The 24,861-nt window shown below is 60.2% G+C and overlaps 1 protein-coding gene across 1 annotated transcript; it reads right to left on the reverse strand.

Annotated features, from left to right (window-relative positions):
- Positions 1-6,030: 6,030 nt before the first annotated feature.
- UBE2I (ubiquitin conjugating enzyme E2 I) lies at positions 6,031-23,984 on the reverse strand. The gene is made up of 7 exons (XM_009195636.2): positions 23,870-23,984; positions 19,165-19,241; positions 18,891-18,974; positions 17,572-17,644; positions 12,720-12,829; positions 12,484-12,563; positions 6,031-8,241 (listed from the first exon to the last, which is right to left on the reverse strand). The coding sequence occupies exons 2-7, from the start codon at positions 19,228-19,230 to the stop codon at positions 8,178-8,180; spliced, it is 477 nt and encodes a 158-aa protein (XP_009193900.1). The 5' UTR covers positions 19,231-19,241; positions 23,870-23,984; the 3' UTR covers positions 6,031-8,177.
- Positions 23,985-24,861: the final 877 nt, after the last annotated feature.

The raw sequence follows: 24,861 nt of genomic DNA on the forward strand, positions 1-24,861 counted from the left end.
CTTACTGGGGGCGGGGCCGGGCCTGACGGGGCGGGGCCTGACCGCGCTCGCCCCGCCCACGACCCGGGGCTCGCCGCGCCCACTGCGCCCACTGCGCCTTGGGGGACCGGGCCGGGGTCCCTGTGCCTTGAGCCGCGCCGGAGCCCCCTCCCCCGGGGTGCGGGGCTGTCAGTCAACTCACAGGTGTCTGCGGGACGGGGAGCGGGCTTGGGTGCCTCGGGACCCCGCCTGGCCGCGCGCGCCCTCCCTGTGGCACGTGGGGTCTGGGAGGGGTTGGTCGGCAGGGTCTCCTCCGCGGACCCCAGGGAAGCCAGAGTCACCAAGCCCGGCAGCGCCGCAGACCTTTCTGGAAGGGCCTGGCTCAGGGACCCCTCGAGTGTCCCGCCGCTCTCTTCTCGGAGCAGGGGTGCGTCCTGCAGCAATCCACTCGGGACGCCCCACGCCCACGCGGACGGCCTGTGGGGCGATCGTCCCTGAGGCTCTGGTGAGGGGCCAGTTGGCGCTTGTGGGGTCACAGCCGGCCGGAGCCCCTGGGGTCTGAACTGGATCCGGCCAGCCCCTCCCGGGCGGCTCCCCACTCTCCCTCCGCCGCGCTGACCTGGAACCCAGCGGGTCCGCGGTCTCCTGCAGGGTTTGTTAAGGCATTGATGGGTCCCGTCCCCAACCCGCTGGTTCCCAAAGTCTGGGCGGGGGCGCGATCTGCATTTTTTCCCTTCTTTTGAGACAGGGTCTCAAAAAAGCTCTCAAAGCTCTCGACCAGGATGGAGCGCAGGGGCGCCATCTCGGCTCACTGCAGCCTGGAACTTTCCAGCTCAAGCGATCCTCCCGCTTCAGCCTCCCCAGTAGCTGGGACCTCCCGCAGGCTATTTTTTTGGGGGGGGTTATTTTGTGGAGATGGGGGTCTCTCTATGTTGCCCAGGCTGGTCTCCATCTCCCGGGCTCAAGGGGTCCCCCTTCCCTGCCTCCTAAGTCGCTGAGAACACAGGCGCGGCCCCGCGCCAGCCAGTGCCTGTACTTCCCAGCTGCAGGCTGCTGCCGCAGGTCTGGGGACCACACTTGGAGAAGTCTGTGCTAAGCACCGCCCTGGGGGGTCCTGAGGCTCTGGGACTTGCCAAGAGCGCAGCGCCCCGGCCCCATCTGCGCTTGGCCGAATACAGCTGGACACTCATAGTCCTTTGGGGGTGGGGGGTGCGGGGTGTCAGACTTTGGAGTTTTCACCCGAAAGGGCACCAGGGCAACCCAAGGCAAGACGGGCTTCCAGAACACAGCTCCTCAAAGGGAGGGGGCCCGTCTGCCAACAAGTGTTTTGACTTCTGGATCCCAACTCACTCCCATCCATGCCCGCCCCACACCTGTCTGTGCAGGATTGGGGGCAGGACCATTGGGTGGGCTCTCCTTCCAGATGCTCGGCCCCAGGCTCTGCCCGATCCTGACCCTGCACAGCCAGGCCGGTGGGGGAGGGCAGGGAGCTTGCAGGACATGCAGGGACTGCCTGGGACAGAGACACGCGGGGGAAGCAGGGGAGGGGGCCTGGGCCCTGAGCCCCCATCTGCAGCAGCGTCCCTCCTGAGGGGCTGGCGGGTCTGGAGCCAGCGTCTGGGAGCGATGCCCCTGCCTCTGCAGTCTTGCACCAGGTTCTGCCTACCTGTTGGAACAAACACGGGCCGGTTGCCATGGTGATCACACGGGCTTTGAGTGAAGGGACAGGCTCTGCAGCCACAGTAAACAGGAAGTTGGGAGGGGCAGCTGCTGCTCAGCCCCCACGAGGGCACCAGCCCTCAAACCAACGCTGCAGTCTGTCGGGGCGGAAGCGCGCTTGGAGACCTCTGCCCACTCTTTTCTAGGTAGGGAGACTGAAGTCTGGAGATGGGAAAGGGCTTTTCCAGGGCCACAAAGCAACAAGCTGAGTCCCAAACCAGCCCTGGGCCTCCATTTCCCCAGGATAGGATGGTCGCTAGGACCGTCGCCTCCACAAACGTTCAGTGCAGAGTCACAGAATGAACGAGCCGAGTGAAGACCCACTCAGTGACCGACGCTTTCATTCTCCAACTTGTTCTAAGGCTGAAGACAGGCTGACCTGGATCAAAGTCCCAGCACCCTGCTCACCCCTGCCCGAAGGCAACCCTCCATGGCCCAGGCCTCAGTTTCCCTCTTCTGTAAAATGGGGACAACAGCAGCGCCCACCTTGGGTGCAGCTGGGGACCTCAGTGAGCCAATCTCAACTCACAGCAGGTCAGCTTCAGTCCCAGCTGGTGGGGTGGGAACTGCGGCCACCCAGCCAGAACTCCGGCCCCTCTAGTGACCCAATTTACCTTTCCATAGCTCGGGGCTGGAAGCCCATTCTTGTGTGAGTCCCCTCCCACTAAGAGACAGGGCCACCCACCCTCCCCACACCTGAGCCCCAGACCTCACTCCGAAGGGGCTACCCTGGCATCTGCCCTCGGACCCGAGTGCAGACCGCTGCTGTGCTCCGGGGACAGTGAGGGGATGGCGCAGGTGCAGGAACACCTCCTGGCGATGTGTCGGGACACAAGACCCCCTGCCCAGATGGGATCAGAGCTTGAGGAGGCTGCTGGGGCACCAGGGCTGCTTGTGTAAAGCTGACAAGAGCCATTTTTCAAGCCTGGCTCTTTTCACATTCTCAGGACTTTGTGCTGGAAAGGGGCTGGCAGCCAGGGAGAGTAGCTTTTCCTCCTTAGGGCGGGGGAAAACACCAGGCTCTGGATACGCAGGCACCAAAGCCGCTGAAGCACACAGGTGAGGCCATGGCAGAGTCAGACACCCGCTCCTGCTCCACCCTCAGGAGCACCGCGCAGGGCCCTGTGCTACCACCCTCTGGTGGCAGCCCTAGAAATTGCAGGCACAGCCTCCCAGAAGCCACCCCCAACTTCCCTCTGAGGAACCAAGCAAGGAAAGGCAGGGCCGTTGGAGAGCTCGTGGGGTCAGAGCCCAGGGACTCTGGCCAGGGACCCTGCCTGTCCTGGAGGACCCTGAAGACACTGCCAGAACGTGTTCCTTGCCCACACTGGCCCTGGGGTAGCAGTGCCCCATCAAGAGAGGGGCTCTGGGTGGGAGGGCCTTGGCCCAGGTCTGGCCTCATGCCTGAGATGCTGGTCTCCAGAGCCCACACCAGCAGCTCCGGGAGTCCTGCTGTCAGGTGTGCACAGGTGGAGCCGGCTGGAGGTGACCGCCCGGTGCCACGTTGGAGTTTTTTCAGGCCTCCATGCTGCTGCAGCATCTGTGAGGTGTCCAGGGCGGGGTGGTGACAAAGAAGTGGGCCCAAGACACCATACCTGGCCACTGTGGGCAAGGAACACGTTCTGGCAGTGTCTTCAGGGTCCTCCAGCTCCGGGACAGGCAGGGTCCCTGGCCAGAGTCCCCGGACTCTGACACCACGAGCTCTCCAAGGGCCCTGCCTTTCCTTGCTTGGTTCCTCAGGGGGAAGTTAGGGGCAGCTTCTGAGAGGCCGTGCCTGCAAGCTCCCAAACAAAGGCCACTCATGTGCCAGAGCCCAGCAGGCAGGACAGCCCCTGCTGCAGTGAGGCTTGGATGGCAGGGAGGATGGCGCCCTGTACCTTGGCCAGGCTTCCCACCAGCCTGAGGGTGGGGGTGTCAGAGGCCCTTGCCCAGCGAGGTGGGCTTCCGTGCTCACTGTGGTTAGGGGCCCAGCAGGGAGAGGCCAGGCCCTCAGTGCGCATCATTCTACACAGAGCTGGGGGTGGGAGGCGACTCCTCCCAGCTCTGGGGGCTTCAGAGTCCCTCCTTTTCTTCTTTTTTTTTTTTTTTTGAGACAGAGTCTTGCCCTGTTGCCCAGGCTGGAGTGCAGTGGTGTGATTTCAGCTGTAACCTCTGCCTCCTGGGTTCAAGCGATTCTCCTGCCTCAGTCTCCCAAGTAGCTGGGATTACAGATGCCCGCTAATTTTTGTATTTTTTTTTAACTGGTAATCAATTTATTAAAATAGTTGACTTAAGCATCTGCAATGGTGACTTCCACTTCAACTCCACTTCAATACTGATGGAAGTCATCTGCGGAACAATCTCAGAAGAACTGTGCAAGTCAGTGAGTCACTTGTGGGTTTTCACCTGGAGTTTTTCTTGTAGTGATTCTCAAAGTCTTGGTCGTCAGATTCAAACTGGTCCTTTCCCACTGAGATTCTTTTCCTTTGCGCCTCTGATCAAGTCAGCACACACCTTTTCCAGGGATTTACCCTGCGGCTCGTTAGAGCGATTTGAATTTGTTGAATTTTAGTGAATTGCCATCTCCAGCTCCATGGGAGTTCTTGCGGTATCCTTAAAAGCCATAGCTGCTACGCGGCTTCCTGACCAACTTGTTCCTCGGCGAGAGCGAACAGCAGTGAGTCAGGAGCAGGAGCGTGCAGATCAGCAATCCACAGCACCTACCACTGCGTCTTCCTCAAAGACCTAATTTTTGTATTTTTACTAGAGACAGGGTTTCACTATATTGGTCAGGCTGGTCTTGAACTCCTGACCTTGTGATCCATCCGCCTAGGCCTCCCAAAGTGCTAGGATTACAGGCGTGAGCCACCGTGCCCGGCCTAATTTTTGTATTTTTAATGGAGATGGGGATTTGCCGTGTTGGCCAGGCTGGTCTTGAACTCCAGACCTCAGGTGATCTCCCACCTTGGCCTTCCAAAGTGCTGAGATTACAGGCATGAGCCACCGTGCCTAGCCTCAGAGTCCATCCTTAAAGGCACAGCCCAGGCTTGGGAGGCTGAGGCAGAATTGCTTGAACCTGGGAGGCGGAGCTTGCAGTGAACCGAGATCGCGCCACTGCACTCCAGCCTGGGTGACAGAGTGAGACTCCATCTCTAAATCAGTAAATAAATAAATAAGGCACAGTCCACATCTAGGAGTGGGAACTTGCCTTATTCGGTGAAGGGCGTCCTGGAGGAAGGGCCGAGGCCAGGGAAGGAAGAGCCCAGGCCACATGTGCGCGGTGGTTTTCTTGAGCCCATTCCTATTTTGTCCTAAGAGCTGGATAAGCTCCTGGCAGGTGCAGGAGCCTTTGGACCAGGCTGGGCCGGAGACAGGCAGGGTGGATGGGACCAGTTGTCCTAGCCCCTTCCCACCCAATGGGCCGAAGCCAGGAGCCCCCACCCCAACTGGGCCCAACGGCTTCCTCAGACCAGGGGGTGCCTGGGGGGTCTCAGGCTGCCTTTCCTGAGCAGGTGCTTCGGGACGCCCCCAGACCCAGAATCAGGGTCAGCTGGGGATGGATCCCAAACCCAGCACTCCCAGGCCCCTCCCTGCTGGAGCTGGCTCAAACCAGTTGCAGCCAGTCTGAGTCAGTGCAAGGCCCTCCAACCTGGCAACTTGTTGTCATGGTAACTACAAGGGAGGCTTCCCATCGGTGGCACCCGGGAGTGATGGCGGGGCCGGGCCTCAGGTCCAGGAAGGTGACGGGACCTGGGGACCAGCAGCCTGGCCAGGAGCCTGTGTCCCCGGGGGCAGTGGCCAGCATGGTGGCCAAATCTCCTAGCCTCCTCCAGCCGAGCCAGACCCAAGTCCTAAGGGACCTGAGAGGCGGAGGGCACGTGCGGCCAGCCCGACCGCCAAAGGGAGGGCTCCCCGAGCGCCAGCTCAGGCCTGGCTAGCCCATCCCACAGGGGCTGGGGTTCCTGCACCTGTGCACCGGACTCCTACCTGGTGGCTCTAGCCAGCCCTGGATGGGCCCTGTGAGGAGAGCTCTGGGCACCTGGGGTCCCTGCTCCCCAAGGAAGTCCCCTGCCAGGGGCAGCAAGAGCAGTCTCGAGCCCCAGGGAGGAGTCCCCTAGAGCAGGCCAGGGAGGTACAGGCGAAGAGACCCTGAGCCTGGGGGTCACCTTGGCTAGAGGGGTATCACCCGGAGGGGTTAACACAGGGCCAGAGGCAGGACCGGAAGGAAACCCTGGGGTGTAGGGCTGGACCTCCGGATGCGGGGGAGTGGCCCTGTGGCACCAGTGGGCTCCCACCCCCACAGCCAGGGGAGCCGGGGACAGGGCAGAAAAGGACACACCCAGCAGGCCGCAGTCTGTGCAAATGCTTTAATTGGTGGATTCTTAGATACAGTGGTAAACCCATCACCCACAATTCTTTATTAATTCCGAGGCACCTCATGCCGGGAACACGCTCTCCCTTCCGCTAAACAAAGGTGACCGCGTTTCAGAGCTCTCCTGTTACAAGGTTCACGTCCTTCGTTAGGCCGAGGACTGTGGTACCACAAAAGGAACATTTCATTAGCTGAAGTCACTACGATTGGCTAGAAACATCCGTTACTTTAGAATACGTTAACTACAAAATATACTGAATTTCCATATATATTAACCATATACATGTGTAACTATTACTAAATGTAGTTCAGTCGTTACAAAATAAGACATTCTGGGAGCGGGCTACAAATATTCAAACCAGCTGAATTCCCCAGGTAAGGCCCCCTGCTTTATAAACAAACCACACACGTCAGACCGAGAGCTCAGTGACTGCAGGGCACGTAACCAGGAAAGCGAACAAGGCACTGGCACTGCAGAGCTGCCGGTGGGGGCGGGGGGCACTGCCGGCTCGGGGGGGGCCTTCGGAAGTCACCTCTAACTTCGATTCCCAGCCCACAGCAGCCGCCCTCCCTGCATTCTTGGCTCCTTTGGGGAGCACCTGCCCCACCCCCTTGGAACCCTGCACTTGGGCCACCGGGACCCAGCTCCAGCTGCCGGGGTGCACCAGGGCAGCAGGGCCAGCTCCAGCCCCAGGGCTTGAAACGAGACTGAGGAGGGCCCAGCTCACTAGGATGCGGAGACCGGGTGGTGGGTCGGAGGCTGGAGGGCTGGGAGCGTCGGGCTGTGTCCCCCAGGGCTTCCCATCTCTGTCCACTGCACCTTCCTGCTGGGAGGTGACTGGCACCCAACTTCACAGCCAGGCCACTTCTTACAGCGGTTCAGCCACGGCTCAGGCAGCCCCAAGAGGCCTGGCCGGCCCAGCCTTTGCAGAGGGCTCAGCATCAGGGCGGCTTCTGAGTGGCACAGCCTCCCCAGGAGAGGCCATGCTCAGGTAACCTCAGGACGAAGAATTCCGACACAGGCCGCCCAGGGCCCTCCACCTGGCGCTCCCTGGAGGGGCCATGGCTGTGGGCTCTCCTGGAGAAAGCACCCCGTGTTTGCCAGGGGTGGTAGCAAGGCTGCCTCCGGAGGACGTGAGACAGACACCCGAGGGGGCACCCTGTGCACGGCGCGGCTCCATCCCTGTGACCCGGCCACTGAGGGGCACCCCCGCCAGCAGGCTGCCTGGATAGGAGTCCTCACACAGCCTCCAGCCCTGGTCTGGACCTGGCCCTGTGGCCCTCTAGACAGCTGGCACCGGTGCACACTTGCCAGGGTCTCAACGCCAATCCCGACCTATGCAGACCTTAGCTGCCCAGCGCTCTACAGCCCGAAGATCCCGGGAGCACAGAAACCTCAGCAGCACTTTGTACATAGCCCTGCTGACAAAGATCCAGGGCAAGACGGAGCCACACAGCCTGGGCACATCCGAAGCAGAGGGGAGAGCCTGGTCCTGGCCCGCGGTGGGGCTGCAGTCAGGTGGGGAGGGCGGGACACTCGGAGGCTGCCTCCTCACACTTTCAATAATAATGCAACCAAAACCTTTATATAAACAGTTTATTTACTCTAAACAGCAACACAGACAAAACGCCATATAAACACAAAGGAAGTGGCGCAGAACCGAGATGCTGACCTGGGGTCTGAGGCTCCAGAGCAGCACAGCCCAGGTTCTGGAGAGGAGCGGCAGAGGGAGGGTGCGTTTCCATACAGCCAGCCGGGGCCAAGTGCAGCTCTGCACGGCGAGAAGCATGCCTGCATCCCGGAGCGAGGACTCGCTGCTGCGGGACTTACCCAAGTATAAAAGTCGATAATTTTACAGCAGTTGAAATACTGACATCAATATTAAAATAAAAGCGAGTTTTACATAACAATCAAAAATACAAAAGACCGAAGGAAGAGACCCTGTATGGAAACGGGCAATTCAGCGAATTGAGACCGCGCACCCGCGGCGGCAATGGAAGATGGCGCCCGCCCAACCCCCCCAGGTGACTCGCCATTGTACGGAGCAACTTTAGATTCGCAAAAATGTTGTAAACAAGTTCTTGCCAAACCGATCCCTTCCTTTTGACGATGCCACAAGGTCGCTGCTTATGAGGGCGCAAACTTCTTGGCTTGTGCTCGGACCCTTTTCTCATACTCCACTCTGTTTTGGCTGAGGAGGTCAAAGGAAAGACACGTGTTAGGGGGCTGAGCAGCCTGGCCCACACGCCGGCCCTGGAGCCAGCTCGGCAGACCAGGCTGCAGGACGGGACCTCCTGGGTGAGGGCAGTGTGGAGCTCGTGACAGTAACAGAAGCAGGAAGCCCGGAGAAGCAGGGAGGCCTGCGTGGTGGGGAGCCCAGGCTGGCTCTGACCTGGCTGAGACTGTCCTGTGGTCTGAGGGGGACAGAAGGGCAGGGAGGAGAGGAACCCATGCTGGGTGGATGTGGTGTCAGAGGAGGACAGAGGGGCCCCGCAGGGCTGCGAGGAGGGCTCGGGCCCCAGGGGACCCACGCCAGGGGGCCTGCAACATCGTCACCAGTGCCAAAAGTCTGGTCCTAACTAGCAATCAGCAGCTTCTCTTTTCTGTAAGTCTAGGGCCAGCGCTAATAAACTGAAAACACTGATTGCTTGCCACTGTTCTTCGCCAACTCCCCAAAACAGACAGAAACTTCTGGAGGGTTTTTCCATGAGGCGCTCAGCCCCAGGGGCAAAGATGTGGGAAGGCACGCCTGGTTCGGAAGGGGGTGGTGCCCCAGCTGGGCAGTGCAGGCGTTATCAGGGCACAGGTCCGGAGCTGGGCAGAGTGAGGTTCCGCCTGCAAATAGCTGCCCAGGCTGCACCTAGGAGCTGATGGGACACGGGGCAGTGTGACCGTGAGGATGGGGGAACACTGACATTCATGGAGGTGGTCCCTGAGGTAGCAGTCCTGGCAGTCTCGCCGGGATTGGACCTGGTCTGAGACACTGAGCCAAGCCAGGCCTGGTGCAGAGCGAAGGCCAACAACCCAGGACGGCAGCAGTGCAGGCGCCACCCGCACCCAGGCCAAGGGCCTGGACTGCACCCCAGACCCCAGCGCCCTCTTTGGACCACCAGCTGGCCCCAGGGCAGAGCAGCTCAGCTGGGTGGGCGTGGAAGGAACCAGAGGCAGTGGCCACATGTCCCGGCTCTGCCTTTACCAAGCAGGGGCCCCCAGAAGAGGCACCTGCCAGGGCAAGAACACAGCCTAAGGCCTCCACGAAACCCAGGAAAAAGGACTGAAACCTGCAAACATGCTTCACAAAGGGCACTTTTCAAGTGGATGTTTGCAGGAGAAAGAACGTTTGTTTACATGAACACAAGTGTACAGTGCAGCCCAGCAGGCACCAAGCCCAGGAGACACAGCGGAGAGTCACACAGGGCGGGGTACTGCGACCCTGCCTGGCCCATGCGGCAAGTGGGAGCCACAGCCCAGCTCCGGAGATGGCCGGCAAATGGGGTGCAGGCCAGACAGAGCTCACGCCCACACCGTGCTCGGGATGGCAGACCAACTAAGGGCTAAGTAGGAAAACATTCCCTTTTTTTTTTGAGACGGAGTCTCGCTCTGTCGCCCAGGCTGGAGTGCAGCGGCATGATCTCGGCTCACTGCAAGTTCAGCCTCCTGGGTTCATGCCATTCTCCTGCCTCAGTCTCCCAAGTAGCTGGGAATACAGGTACTGGGACCACCATACCCAGCTAATTTTTTGTATTTTCACTAGAGACGGGGTTTCACCATGTTAGCCAGGATGATCTCGATCTCCTGACCTCGTGATCTGCCCGACTCAGTCTCCCAAAGTGCTGGGATTACAGGCGTGAGCCACCGTGCCCGGCCTGCTTTCTTTTTTTTGAGATGGGGTCTTGCTTTGTCACCCAGGCTGGAGTGCAGTGCTGCAATCTCAGCTCACTGCAGCATCAACCTCCTGGGCTCAAGCGATCCTCCCACCTCAGCCTCCCAAATAGCTGGGACTACAGGCGTGCACCACCATGCCTGGCTTAACTTTTTTTTTTGAGAGGTGGTCTTGCCTTGCTGCCCAGGCTCGTCTCCAACTCCCAGGCTCAGGCAACCCTCCCGCAGTGGCCTTGCAAAGCATTGGGATTACAGGCGTGAGCCACCACACCTGGCAATTTTTTTTTTTTGAGACGGAGTCTCACTCTGTCACCCAGGCTGGAGTACAGTGGCCGGATCTCAGCTCACTGCAAGCTCTGCCTCCCGGGTTCACGCCATTCTCCTGCCTCAGCCTCCCAAGTAGCTGGGACTACAGGTGCCCGCCACTACGTCCGGCTAATTTTTTGTATTTTTACTAGAGACGGGGTTTCACCATGTTAGCCAGGATGGTCTCGATCTCCTGACCTCGCGATCCACCCGTCTCGGCCTCCCAAAGTGCTGGGATTACAGGCTTGAGCCACCGCGCCCGACGCAAATTTTTAATTTTTTGTAGAGATGGGGTCTTGCTGTGTTGCCCAATCTGGTCGTGAACTCCTGGGTTCAACCAATCAGCCCATCTTGGCCTCCCAAAGTGCTGGGATTACAGGCGTGAGCCACAGTGCCTGGAAAATGTTTTCCAGGCCATTTTCCAGGAGGGTGGATCACCTAAGGTCAGGAGTTCAAGATCAGCCTGGACAACATGGTGAAATCGTGTCTTTACTAAAAACACAAAAATTAGCCAAGTGTGGTGGTGTGCACCTGTAATCCCAGCTACTTGGAGGCTGAGGCAGGAGAATCACTTGAACCCAGGAGGCGGAGGTTGCAGTGAGCCGAGATCACACCACTGCACTCCAGCCTGGGTGACAGAGTGAGACTCTGTTTCAAAAAAAAAAAAGAAAATATTTTCTACCTCAAGGGCCACGTGACACTCGTGAGCACTGTGGCTTCCTGCCCAGTGGAATGCGTTTCACGGAACTCCTAGGGCACAGCAGGCCAACACACAAACTCAGGCCACGCCACATCCCACGAGCCAGTTCCAGCAATGGCTCGGCCGACTGAGCGTCTGTGAGGTGTGCAGGGGAGCCAGGCTGAGGCTGGGGTGGCTGCTGTGACACTTGCTCCCTGCCTGGGGCCTCTGTGCCACCCTCAGCCAGCAGGGAGGGCACCTTGCATACACCTGGGCTGGGCCTGCATCCAGGGAGAAACACATCTCTCCAAAGCCAGGTGCCTTCTGTTTTCTGAGATGGCATCCTGCTCCGCTGCCAGGCTGGAGTGCCGTGGCTCCATCTCCGCTCACTGCAACCTCCGCCTCCTGAGTTCAAGCCATTCTCCTGCCTCAGTCTCCCGAGTAGCTGGGATTACAGGCACCCAGCACTATGCCCAATTAACTTTTTTTATTTTTAGTAGGAATGGGGTTTCACTATGTTGGTCAGGCTGGTCTCGAACTCCTGACCTCGTGATTCGCCCACCTTGGCCTCCCAAAGCCCTGGGATTACAGGCGTGAGCTACTGTGCCCGGCCAAAACCAGGTGCTTTTCCTCACAACCTGTGCGGGCTGGGCTTAGGGCAACGGTGACCCCTCAGCCTCCCACTCCCGACCAGGAGATGCCCCCTGGAGGGAGCGGGCCTCCGATGCCCACAGTGGCAGGCACGTGTGGGGTGGCTGCAGGGTGAGCCTTCTGGGTCCCCGGCCACTGGGGCCCCCGAGACCCCCTCAGAGGTGTGGGCACCCACGCTGAGATGAGGCTGGGTTTCTCAACGCTGCAGGTGCAGCAGTGGGGGTCGGAGCCCCTGACCCACCTTCTTATGGACCTGCCCAGAGCAGCTGCAGAGGCGGCCCCCAGGGCTGGGGACAGGACAGGCAGGCGCGTGGCGTCTGCTCAGGGCAGGGTCCTCCCTGCTATCCCCAGCACTGTTTGGCTGTCGTCTGCATCCTCACTCACACCAGGCCCTCCTCAGTGCAGACAGTGACCCCAGGACCATGGGAACCCTTGTAGCCACAGCAGCACCTCACAGGGACCGGGTGGGAGCCCAGGGCCTATGTGACAGCATCACATCACTGAGCCGTGCTGGGCCCCCACAAGAGGAGCCAAGTATGGGGGGCTAGGGATAAGCAGCAGGGGCAGTGCAAGAGGCTGGGGTCCACAGGAGGCTGAGCAGGTGGACAAGCCCCTCAGCATGGCCTCCTCCGGCACCCATGGCCAGGTCCTTCCCCTCCTAGTAGGGGCCCAAGACAGCCGCCATCACCTGGCCTGCTCCCTCCCCCAGACAGGGCTCCGGCACCGTCCACGCCCACGGCACACCCTGTGCGTCGGTGCCTGCTGCCCACAGGGTTTATGCCCCCGACCTTCCCCTGGAGGTGCGGACCCCGGCTGTCTCTAGGGTGAGCCTGTGTGCTCCACTCCCCTCCTGCCAGGCGGCCTTGGCTGGGATGGAGAGGAGCTGCCAGCAGCGGGGCGAGGGCTGCTACTAACCAGTAAATCGTGTAGGCCTCTGCTTGAGCTGGATCTTGGATATTTGGTTCGTTTAGAAGTTCCTGTATTCCTAATAGGATCTGTGCCAGAAACAAAAACACAACACAGGGGTGTGAGCCGCCTGAAAGGGGGACACGGTGAGACTCGGCCTCAGCCACCGAGAATGACTGCAGAGCCGCGCGTCCAGAGGGGAGACTGAGGCAGCCCTGCCCATATGGGTGGTGGAGGCCCCGTACCTGTTTGATTGTGATGGCTGGCCTCCAGTCCTTGTCCTCCTCTAAGATGGACAGGCACACTGTCCCCGAGGGGTACACATTCGGGTGAAATAATGGTGGTTCGAATTTACCTGGAGGACGAGGAAGAAAGGAAGCGCTTTTTGCAGGCAGGCACTGTCCCCGAGTCATGTCCTTCCCCCCCGACCCCCTCCCAACACTGGGCCACTGGGTTGGTAGCCAGGTTATGTGGCCAACAACTTTCCAAAAAAATAACATTGTGGCCACGAGGAGGCAAGAGGAAGACATGTCCACCTTTGCACGCAGGGCACAGAGCCTTGGGGACACGGCCACAGGCCAGAGACGAAGCTGTGTCTCTCCCAGGACAGAAATCCCGACACAGCCAGGCAGTCTGGGAACACAGGCCCCCGGGTGGCCACTTAACCTGCGGCCCCCACGTCCTTCCCAGCTGAGCCAGACTCAGGGGAGATAGGAGGAGCTGCGGGAGATGTCCAGGGACATAGCCAAGGCCCTTCCAGAGTCGGCAGTTCCTACGCAGACCCTCTGCTTCCAGGACACATGGGCTTTTAGGACCCTGTGTTATTTCTTTACAAAAAAGCAAAGAAGTTTGCCACCATTAGCCCCATCGGGGCCATCACCGTTGATATTCTAGGCTATTTCCCGTCTTTGCCCGGGCATTCTCCCTCAATGCTATGGAGGACACACAGTGCGGCAAGTCCAGCGCAGCCTGAGGAATTCTCTCAAAGCCAACGCGCCACGAACACCTACAGCTTCCCGAACACTCGCTCCTACCGACCACTGCGTCTGCCCCGTAATCCCAACTCCAACACCCACGGGCAGCTTCCTGGACTTCAGGTACCACGGAGCGCACAGGGCACACGCCCTGGAGAATGCAGCGAGGACACCACCGCAGACCGCCCCACGCTGCGACCATCCCACACGGTGGACCATCCCACGCTGCAGGAGCCCACAGGCGACACCAGCAGCTGCGTGGCCATCCTGAGTGTGAACACTGGCGTGAGTGCGTTGCTGTGCAATGTGGGGTCACGGCATCGGCCCTCAAGCTGTGCTGCTTCCAGGCTGCTCACGCGGGCTGTCGCTGGTGGATTCCAGCCACTGGGTGAGGCGCACAGTGGCCTACGCTGCGTCTCCTGGTGACTACGGAGCGCCCCTTTCAGCCCAGACTGCTTCCTGGCGACTGCTTCGGAGCTCTTCAAGTGACACGTACAGGCCTCTTCTCCTGCTCGGGGCTTGAGTTTTTGCTTTTAAAATTTTTCGAAATGGAGTTTCACTCTGTTGCATGGGTTGGAGTGACGTGATACGATCTCAGCTCACTGCAGCCTTCGCCTCCCAGGTTCAAGTCATTCTCCCGCCTCACCTTAGCCTCCAGGGTAGCTGAGACTACAGGCACCCACCATCAAACTTGGCTAATTTTTCTATTTTATTAGAGACGGGGTTTCTCCATGTTGGTCAGGCTGGTCTCAAACTCCTGACCTTAAGCGATCCACTGGCCTCGGACTCCCAAAGTGCTGGGATTACAGGTGTAAGCCATCGTGCCCAGCCCTACTTTTTACTCTTCTAAGAGAATCTTTTGGCAAACACAAGTGCCTAATTTCAATTTAATCTGATTTCTCAATCTCGTTTCTTCTACCAATCACAACTTACCCACAGAAAGGCAGAGATGCTGGACACCAGCACCGCCAGGCCCACAGAGATGCTGGATGCCAGCACCGCCAGGCCCTCCCAAGGTGGGGGCTGCCTCCTCCTTCCTCATGGCCTCCAGCTTGGAGGTGGCCATGCTTCGCAGAAGGAACAGAAAGGGGGTGCCCTCCTGTCTGGACTGCCTGCCAGGTGTCATGAGGCCTCTTCACTCTTCCCCATCTGTCATCCTAGGACGTCTGGGCTGCGGCAAGTGGGGGTGACACCAGCACCCATCTGTGCCTCTGGTGGACACACGCGTGTTTCTGTGAATCTTGATTGACTCGAGTGAACAGCCAGGCCCTACAACATGAGCTCGGCTTCCACCAGCGCGGCAGGCAGCGTCCAGGGGAAACGTTCAGAACATCTGCCCGCTCCAGCGGTGGTTCAGGCTCCCGCTGCCCTGTGCTGCGGCTGTCTGCTCCCCTGTGCGGTACGACAGGTCCCACTGTGGAGGCTTCCACTCTTTGGCAAAGCCAGGCATCCCTGCCGCGTTTGCTGGCCGGGTAGAGGCCTCATGGCTGTCTGCCTTCTTACGGATTCCCAGGAGCTCTTGGTAGATTCAGGGCGAGGGCTGAGATACGTACATACACTACGGTGTGCCCACCTGCCTGGCGCCACCTGCAGTCTTTGGGATAGAGAGAGATTCTTAATTTCCATTTAGTCAACCCGTCGGTCTCCCCCCGGCCAGCACTTCAGTGCATCTCTGGTGAAGAGATTCCTGCCTGGCCAGAGCTCGCGAGACGCCCTCCTGGGTCTTCCTCTCCGCGCCGTTCTGCTCGGGTACCACAGTCCTTCCGGAAGCTGTTTCTCTACGGTGGGAGGCAGGGCTCGTCTCTCCTGCTAGGACATCCCTTAGGACTGGTCCTGTCACAGCCCAAGCCACCACCAGCGTGGCCTTGACTCCTCGCTCTGTCCGCAGGCCTGCCTGCCTGTCCTCAGCAATCCCGCAGTCTCATCACCGCGTCCCGTGGCAGATCTGGCGGGGGCGGCGGGGTGGGGGGGGTGTACTGTGCACCACAGCCTCAGCCTGGGTCTCGCCACCCCTACTGAGAAGCCAAGGCCTCTGCATTTCTGCATTTCCAGAGTCCGCGGGGCAGTTTCCACCAAGATGTGCTTGACTCGGCTGGGATCACACGGAATCCACAGATGGGCCTGGAGAGAAGGGCCACATGTGCAGCATCGTGTCTTCCCCTCCACACGCAAAGCAGAGCTCAGTTACTGCTCAGGCCAGCCTCGGCTTCCCTTGGAATATTCTACAGTTTTCAGTGGAGAAGTCCTCAACCAATCTTTTATTGTATTCCAACGTATTTCAAGCTGCTATAAATGGCATAGTTTTAAATCCTTGGTCATTGAAATGATATAAGAGCAGGTTTGTGTATATCTCAATCTCTATTTTATTTTTATATTTATTTAGTTTTGTTTCCTTCACCATGTCCTGTGCTATTTTTCTTTTTTTTTTTTTGAGACAGAGTCTTGCTCTGTCGCCCAGGCTGGGGTGCAGTGGCCGGATCTCAGCTCACTGCAAGCTCCGCCTCCCGGGTTTAGACCATTCTCCTGCCTCAGCCTCCCGAGTAGCTGGGACTACAGGCGCCTGCTACCTCGCCCGGCTAGTTTTTTGTATTTTTTTTAGTAGAGACGGGGTTTCACCGTGTTAGCCAGGATGGTCTCGATCTCCTGACCTCGTGATCCGCCCGTCTTGGCCTCCCAAAGTGCTGGGATTACAGGCTTGAGCCACCGCGCCCGGCCTATTTTTCGAGACGGGGTCTCGCTCTGCTGCCCAGGCTGGAGTGCAGTGGTGTGAACTAGGCTCACCGCAACTCAGCCTCCTGGGTTCAAGCACTTCTCCTGCCTCAGCCTCCCAAGTAGCTGGGATTACATGCGCCCACCACCACACCTGCTAATTTTTGTACTTTTTTTTAGTAGAGACGGGGTTTCTCCACGTTGACCAGGCTGGTCTTCATCTCAGGTGATCCTCCCACCTCGGCCTCCCAAAGTGCTGGGGTTCCAGGCGTGAGCCACCGCGCCCAGCCTTACTTGCACCTCAGCTTTAGTGAGCTGTTGTCCTGGCCTTCCTCGCCACCTCTTCCATTGTGACTTCTTTTTCTCATCTTGCTGCATTTGCTTGGAATTCCAATAAATGGTTGAACAGAATAAATGAAAGCAGCTACTCTGTCCCATTCTTGTATTTTTCTTAATTAAAATAAATCATCTTAATATCCACTCATGGTTAAAAAAAAAAAAAAAAAATCAAACAGCAAAGGACAATCCAAAATGAAGCCAGTCTCAGCCGGGTGGTGCTGTCAGCAGCCCTCGAGCTCCTCCGGTCGGTGCCACCGTGGAAAACACTTGTGTGTCTTGAACGAGTCGCAGGGGAAGCTTTTACACACAGCTCTCGCCGCGCCGTGGCCAGGCACTCTCTAGATGCTGGGTGCGTGTTAACGCATGGAACTCACCACGGACAGGGCCCGCCGATTTCCAGCTACGGGAGACCAGGGACGCGGCGGCCCTCTCCCTCCTCTCCTGAGTTTTGCCGAACTGACTGAGATCATTAACTTAGCTGTAGGCTCGATTTTGAACCCAGCCTCAGCCCTTTCTTCCCATGCCTTCTCTGCTGTTCACCTACTCGAGGCCTGCCCAGGCTGCAGACACAGCCACGGTTGGGAGAGAACGTGAGAGACCACAGGAAGAGTGCTAAGAAGGTGGAGCAAGATAAATCCTCAGAGGGTGAGACTCTGAGTGATGGTCCTTCTGCACATCCATCCCGGCCAGGGCCGGGGTCTTGTGGGCACCAAATCCTGTCTTCATCGCCAACAACCACTGAGGGTCCAGGCACTCCTAGCCCAGGAGCTCCAGCCTGGATCTCACAGCCCCTCCCTCCACAGGACTCTGGAGCTTCACAGCCAATTAGCTGGGACGAGAGACTAAGTTTATTACGTGCACTGCCCACCCCCGGAGCTGGAAACAGACTCGAATCTGCAGCCTGAGCCGGGGATCAGGGATCAAAGCCGACCTCCAGGTCTGTGATCTTCCTCCCAGCTCCACGTGGATCGCCTGGCCCGGGCGCCACGGCCACAGCCTGGGGCCTCTTTGGAGAGGACTCCGATCCCCACAGGAACAGGCTGACTTCCAGGACACTCAACAGTGAGCTACTTACATTTTGGTGGTGAAGACGGATAATCATCTTTGAAAAGCATCCGTAGTTTAAACAAGCCTCCTTCCCACGGAGTCTGTGGGGAAATAAACTGTGGTGAGATGGGCGGCTTGCCCGCCTCAGGCCAGCCCAGGAGGAAGGGGCTCGCCTCTAGGACACAGCTCCCAGGACTGCCAGGACACCGGGGCCAGAGGCCCGACAGAGGAGGCTCCCAAACCAGCCTAAAGCCTGGACTGGCCCCACCAAGGGGACTGTCAGGACCTCTGCTGTGCCCAGAGAGTAAGTCGGAAAGGTCCTCCTAGAAAGGAGACGAGACGGGGTTCGGGGGCTGGGCCGGGGCGGCAGGTGCCGCACACTGGGGCGGCAGCACCAAAAGCACAGCCTTCGCCCCAGGGGTTCTGCAAGCCCCGCCCCAGATCCTGCCTGGACGAGGCGCCTTTGCCACCCCACAATCCGACACCACTCCCGTCTTCCTCGGGGCCGCACACCTGCGTCGCCGTGACATGAAGAGCAAGGGACATTCTCAGCAGAGCCTCAGACAAGCGACAAACCCAAGTGACACCATGTCTCAGGCAAAGCTGACACCTGCTGGGATTGCTCAGCTCAGGGGGACCGAAGCTGCTTTGAGTTTCAGAGTGAAACCCAGAGGGTGGCATGGGCCGGAGGGAACAAGGCCTCGGGCACGACCAGCACCTCAGGGCTCTCTCCTTCCTTCAGGGTTCACCAGCATGAACCTTATGTGCACACCAGCCTGGAGTCCCCAGCCAAGCGCTTCACGGGAGCCGGGCAAAGACGACAGGCACACGGGCCGCCCTGCTCCCCACAGACACACAGGGGGCCCCAAGCAGGCATCCTAGGCTGCTGTCGCCAGTCCCTGTGCCCCAGGAGGTTCTCCAGGAGGCGGCTTTACGCTGGGGCGGCTCTCCGCAAACCCAGCTCCCGTGACCTGAGCCACACCTGGAAGGACACAGCAGAATCCCGGGTTCCAGCCTGCAAAGCCCGCCCGCCCTCAGGCCTGCTCCCCACACACCAGAGCCCTCCCCTCTGCCGCAGCTCAGCCCTGTGCCAGCCGCTTCCTTCTCAACCAGAAATGCCCTCGGTGGGAACACAGCTGTCACCCCAACCTTGCCAGCACCACCTTCTGAGCTCAAGTCCGCACGGGGCGGGGGCCAGGCCACAGCTGGGGATCTGACCTGTTGTCCGCAGCCCGTGACAAGGGCGGCCGTCACAGACGGCAGGGATCTGAGCAGTTTCCCCGTGGCGCTGCCACACGCATCTGTTGAGCCCCGACAGGCAGGAGGCTAGCAGCGCGCGCCTCTTACCCCTTTCTTTCCTGGAATGGCGCACTCCCAGTTCATGAGGTTCATCGTGCCATCGGGATTTTTTGTTGGGACAGCCACGAAACCCTGAGAGAAAACAACCACAAAAGCACATCAGTGCGGTGGCATCTCGTTTGACCAAAACCACCGAGAACCGGCCCGCGAGCCCCATCAGCGCGACCCAGGCACGCGGCCAGCTCCCTCCCAGTGGGGGGGCACGGTTTCAGCCCAGGGGGGCCGTCCGCGGCACCGCACACGGAAACGAAGCCCTCCTTACAAACGGGTGGTCTTTCCTCCATGCTTTCCTCTCCTGGGCAAGTCTGCTGAGGGCGATCCCCGACATGTTCAGAGTCCCTGGAACACAGGAGGCAGAGCACGGGGTCAGGACAGGCTAGCGGGCTCCTGCCGCCCCGCCACGTGCACACGGCCCGCAGTGGGCAGTCTTGCTCCTAACAGGCGCCAGCCCAGCCCAGCAGAGACTCTCCTCCTGGAAGCCGTCGTCCAACCCCGGGGTCTACCAGGGGAGGCCCCATGAGTGGCTCCCAGATCACCGGGGGTGGGGGGACAGGTAGGACCCCTTCCCCATGGGCCCCCCGAGCCCTGGTCTGCGACACGTGCCGCGGCCTCTGCTCCACGGTGCAGACGGATGTTCAGAGGCTGGGCCGCTGTGGCTGGGCGGTAGCTGCCATCCTGTGGTGGCTGGCGTGGCAGGATCCTCACTGAACCGTCAGGTGGGGACTAGGCAGGGCTGGGTCCCCGCCTTACTATCTGGGTCCCCGCCTTACTATCAGGCGCTCAGAACTGAGACTCAAGCCGAGCCAGGGAGACACCTAATATTGTTTTTTTTTTTTTTTTGAGATGGAGTCTCACTCTGTCCCTCAGGCTGGAGTGCAGTGGCGCTATCTCGGCTCATTGCAACCTCCGTTTCTTGAGTTCAAGCAATTCTCCTGCCTCAGCCTCCCGGGTAGCTGGGACTACAGGCCCCCGCCACCATGCCCGGCTAATTTTTGTACTTTTAGTAGAGATGGGGTTTCACCGTGTTGAAGACAGAGTGGAACAAGTACCACAGGGCAGAGGCTCAGCCTCGCTGAAAGAGGAGCCCCCCACAGGGCCACCGTTCCCGGACCCTGCAGCCGCTAGCATGTCCCTGTGGCTTCAGGGGACAGACGGGTCCTGTGGGGCAGGGCAGGAGCATGGGGTACGGGACCAGGTCCCTGGTCAGAGGCAGCGGCACACACGCCAGATTCCAGCTCCACACTTCTGCACGGGACCTCAGGGGCTTGGCACCTTCGCCTTCTGGTTCCCAGCGGGAGCCTGTCGGCCCGTACTGTCCCCGGGGACACCAGGCAGACAGGGCCAGCAGCCTCGACACCAGCCTCACCTGTCACCCTACTGGTGGTCACCTTTACCATGAAAAACAGCACTCAGGGCACAAAACCCGCCAGAGAATTCAAACCCAAGTGTGTGCTGGTTTTCAAAGTCCACGGGCACACTGAAGCTACCTCCAAGTCTGGCATCTCAGCACCAAGCAAGGGCCACCTCGACAAAGCTGGGGGCTGCGCCAGGCCTTCCAAACCGTGGGGGGCCGTCTCTACAAGGGCCCTGGTGACCTGGATGGCGCCCGCACCTGTGCAGGCCCACGAACCTCACACACCTCACAGCTGCAGGAAGGGGCCAGGTCAGCAGCTCCACCTGGGCCGGAGCCGCCGCAGCCTCACCTGGCACTTGTTAGGGAGGCAAGGCCCAGTCCCCAGCAGACTCATTGAGGAAGGAGCTCCGAGAGGCCCACATTCAGGTTTTGGGCGGCACGATGGCTTCCCGAGGCAGCAAAGCAGAAATCAGGGGTGGGGCTGGGATCAAGGAAGCCCAGGCGGGTCCAGTGTTGCCAGGGAACCAGGGTGCTGGAAGCCAGGCGGGGCTGCTAGAGCCGCCTGCCCTGCAGGTGGATTTGGCTCCTTTTTAACCAAACACGGATCCTCAGGGCAGCCTGAGAAAAATCAGGCAAAGGAACCCCGGTCCTCCAGTCAGTAGGTGCTGGCATCACAGCGAGAGGGTGACAGGGGCCATCCGGGCACTGGCCTCCAGCTACACGATTAAGTCCAAGACAGGTAGCCCCAGACTGGGCCCCACCGGGATGTCCCTCCCCATGCCCTCCTCACAGGGATGCAGAGGAGCCCGCAGGCCGCCTGCCCTCTGGACCACTTGCCCGTCCCCATGCCCTTCTCTAAGTGGGGGTGGGGGGAAGCCAGCGGCCAGAAAGGGAGAAAGTGGGGGACACAGCTGGGCTCAGCTGTGGGCAGGCAGGGTTCGAGCCCAGAGTGGAGTGGAGCTCCCGCCAACCACGGTTTCAAGGCTCTCTCTGCACGTGTCTCCACCCTCCCCTTCCACATGGAGCAGCTCAGTTTTGGCTTGAGGACTCACAGCTCTCGCTTCCCCAGCCCCAGGGTGGGCTTCATGAGTGGCCACAGCCTGTGCCTGGTGCGGTGCAAAGCAGCCTGGTGAACGGCCGTTTTGAGGAGCCACGACCTCCCAGGTGCCCGGGGTCTGAGCGGGGCCAGGAATCAAACAGGTCTCTGAAGCCCCAGGCCAGTGCTCCAGACACTGAAGGACCATGGCCAACACGATCCTCACAGCCAGGCAAGGCCAGGCCCCAGAGAGGCCAGCCAGGCCTGGGACCCTGCCACAGGCAGCCCTCCTGCTGAGGACTGGACAGAGCCACCTAGAGGCCCCCATCCCAGCACCTAGCTATTGCTGTCTCAGATGTGAGAAGTCGTGAGGGTGCTCCTGTGAGACCTGCCGCCAAGGTCTGGCTGATGCTGCTGTATCCCCTGCCCCAAAGCACTCAGCACCACGGGGTGGTCTCACAGGAAACTGCACCACAGGGCAAGGAGCCACAGGTGCACACCCACCCTGTCCTAGGCAGAAGCCAGGCCCCTCCCCCTGCTCCCCCTCCTACTGGTCTCCTGGAGAAAGTGGCCAATCTGTTACAATGTAATCACAACACAGACCAAGCATTCAAAATCCCGCTGAAAATCGAATTTGCCCTTCCAAATTAACAGATAAGCACTAAGTGAATGGCTAGCAGTTACTAGACCCTTCAGAGCAGGAAACTTATATGAGGCAAAAACAAAAACAACCCTCATCTATCAGAGCCAAGCAAGGCCCAGACACTGCAGCAACCAGGACAGGGCCAAGCACTCCAGGAGCGGCCCGAAGGTCTGCCTTCTGTCCTGCTGGGCACCTGCGACCGGCTGAGCTTTAGCTTCTCGGATCACCACCTTGCTCTGCTGGTTGACAGCACCGACTTCCGAGCAGCTTCCTGGCTGAGGGTGAGCAAAGCGCTCACCCCCCACAACTCCCCCGCACTCATCTCCACAACGGGTGGTCGCCACGACGGCTGGCACAAGAAGCCTGTAAAGGTCCTCCTGCACCCAAACGCAAACTCTCCCAGGCTTGGGGAGGTATTCCCTTCTGCAAGACCCAGGCACCTGCAGTCAGGAGACGCTCACCTGGCCGCACCTGATCTGCCCCAGGCCCCCAGGATGTTTCTGAAGCAAGATCCCAAACCCTGACACACCACACAAGCGCACACCTGCAACCACCCAGTGGTCTAGGGAAGGGACCTCTGAAGGAGCAATCAGGACAAACTCAGGATCCGTCCTGTCTTCCGCTGCACAGCTTCTCTACCCAAACGCAATGTTTCTTGTTCTTCAAGAAACATTCGGGGTAGGTCCTATAAAAGGAAACAAACCGAACTCCCCAAAGACAGGCACTTTGCAAACAGAGAAACAAAGCGTAACTTCCAATTATAAAAACGAAACCTCTTCATTCTACGATTCAAGCGTGACTACAGGCCACGATTACAAGCCCAGCTAATCACTCCCTTACCTTCCTCCCACGCACGTTAACTACCAGAGCCAACCACTATTCAACCGGTAAAAACCCATCCCCAAAACAATAAAACTCCCTCCAGCGAGGCGCTCACGTTCAGGGCCCCAGCAAGCGCCAGGGCAGCATCTTCAGAGGCACAGGAAAACTTAGACTTGTTTTGGTTTTAAGGCACCGAAAACAAGCCCGCTCGCCGGCCCCCACCCCCGCGAGCCAGCGGTGTTGCAATCCAAGAGTCTCCCCCGCGACCCATCCCCTCCGTCCGCGGGGCGACAGTGACCCCGGAAGCCGCTCCCCGCGCAGGAGGAAGGCGCGGCCTCGCGGGGCCCCGGCTGCAGGTGGCTGCCCCGGCCCCGCGCCAGGAGCACCTCGGGGGCGAAGTGGGGGAGCCCCGGCCCCCAAGGCCTGCGGCGGCCGGGGCGCTCGGGCCGCAGCCCCGCGGCGCCAGCAGCGCGGACCGAACCGGCGCCGAGCGTGGGGCCTCTCGGGCTCCCCGGGAAGCTCGGCCGCGGCGCGGGGCCCGGCTCGGCGGGGCGGGGCGCGGGGCGGCCGGGGGGCCCGGGCCCGACAGGAGTGAGGCCTCGGCCCGACCCCGCCCGCGGCCCCGGCGGCCGCCCGCGCGCTCACCTCGGCGGCCGCGGCCGGCGGAAGGCGTCATGACGGGTGGAAGACCGAGCGGGGCGGCGGCGGCGGCACTTTGCTGTCTCAGGACTTCCCTCCCGGAGCCCACTCCGCGCAGCCGAGCAGCTCCGAGGGACCCTGGCGCGGGCGGGGCGCGCAGGGCGGGAGCCTGGTGGGGCACCCTCTGCGCCTGCCTCGCGCGCTGCCACCGCCGCCCGGCCCACGGCCGCCGCCCGCGCCGCCGCGCCTCCCCGCTGCCCGTGCCCCGCCGCCGCGCTCCGCGCCCGGACCCGCCGGGCCGGGGCGGGTGGGGCGCCCTGGACACCTACGCCCGCCAAAGGGCGCGATCCCCGATGTGAGGGGGCGTCTCAGCCCCTTCGGGGTGCCCGCGTCCACCCGAGGACACGCCGGCGAGCAGCGGGGGATAAAGGAGGCCGAGATCTCCAAAAGCTCCCCGGATGCCCGGCGGTCACCTCTCCAGGCACAGGTCTCCGATGTTTCTTGGGGACAGAGCCTGGGGCCGGGGGGCAAAGACCACTGAGGCCTAAGGATCCCCTGAAGCGTCACTTGGGACGGTGACGGCGCTCCCGCGAGACAGCGCCCTGTAGAGCCTCTCTTGCAATTGGCCATTTCCGGGCGGTGGGCGGAGAGACCTTCTCATCTGCCCAATGAGCCGTTGGCCTAAGGCCAGATGCGAGGCATGACCGACAGGAGGGGAGAAGTGGATGCTCCCTGTCATCAAGGGCGGGCCCTGGGCGGGGGCGGGGCGTGGGGAGACTACGAGCGGCGGGGGCGGGGCGAGCCCTTGGGGGAGGGGCGCTTCCGGGCACCAGCCCACCCCGCCACACCCAGCTCCCAGGGCGGGGTGAGGCCCCAGCCCGCAATGACGCGCGGGGTCTCAATTCTCGCCAACGCGGTCGTGCTGGCCCCGGGGCTCTCCCGGTCCCCCCGGCCCCCATTTCGCCGACGGCGGGGCCGCCGCCAAGGTCACGGTGTGTCCACAGGTGCCCAGGAGCCGCGGGGACTGACCACATTCATTCATTCCCTCCCTCATTCATTCATTCCCTCCCCCACTCCTATTTCCCTCCATTCATTCCATTCGATCCATCCATTCCTTCCCCTCCATTCCTTCCATTCCATTCCATTCCATTCCTTCCATTCCACCTTCATTCCATTCCATTCCTTCCATTCCATTCCTCCCATTCCATCCATTCCATTCCATTTCCTCCATTCATTTCCTTCCCTTCATTCCATTTCCCTCCCTCCATTCCTCCATTCCATTCCATTCCATTCCCTCCATTCCACCCTCCTCCATTCCTCCATTCCATTTCCCCTCCATTCCATTCCATTTCCCTCATTCCTCCCTTCCCTCTCCTTCCTCATTCTTCCTCCATTCCATTCCATTCATTCATTCCTTCCATTCCATTCCATTTCCTCCATTTCCTCCGTTCATTCCTTCTCCATT

The sequence above is a fragment of the Papio anubis genome, chromosome 18 (assembly GCF_008728515.1).
Source record: "Papio anubis isolate 15944 chromosome 18, Panubis1.0, whole genome shotgun sequence".
In the NCBI taxonomy this organism is placed as follows: Eukaryota; Metazoa; Chordata; class Mammalia; order Primates; family Cercopithecidae; genus Papio; species Papio anubis.

Bases quoted from the DNA above. Each gene is read 5' to 3' on its own strand.
- UBE2I (XM_009195636.2), bottom strand. From the start codon at position 19,230: ATGTCGGGGATCGCCCTCAGCAGACTTGCCCAGGAGAGGAAAGCATGG. The intron at 12,830-17,571 runs GTAAGTAGCTCA...CTCGTCCTCCAG, and splicing joins TCCGTCTTCACCACCAAAAT to GTAAATTCGAACCACCATTA. The intron at 12,564-12,719 runs GTACGGGGCCTC...TTTCTGGCACAG, and splicing joins CAGCCATCACAATCAAACAG to ATCCTATTAGGAATACAGGA.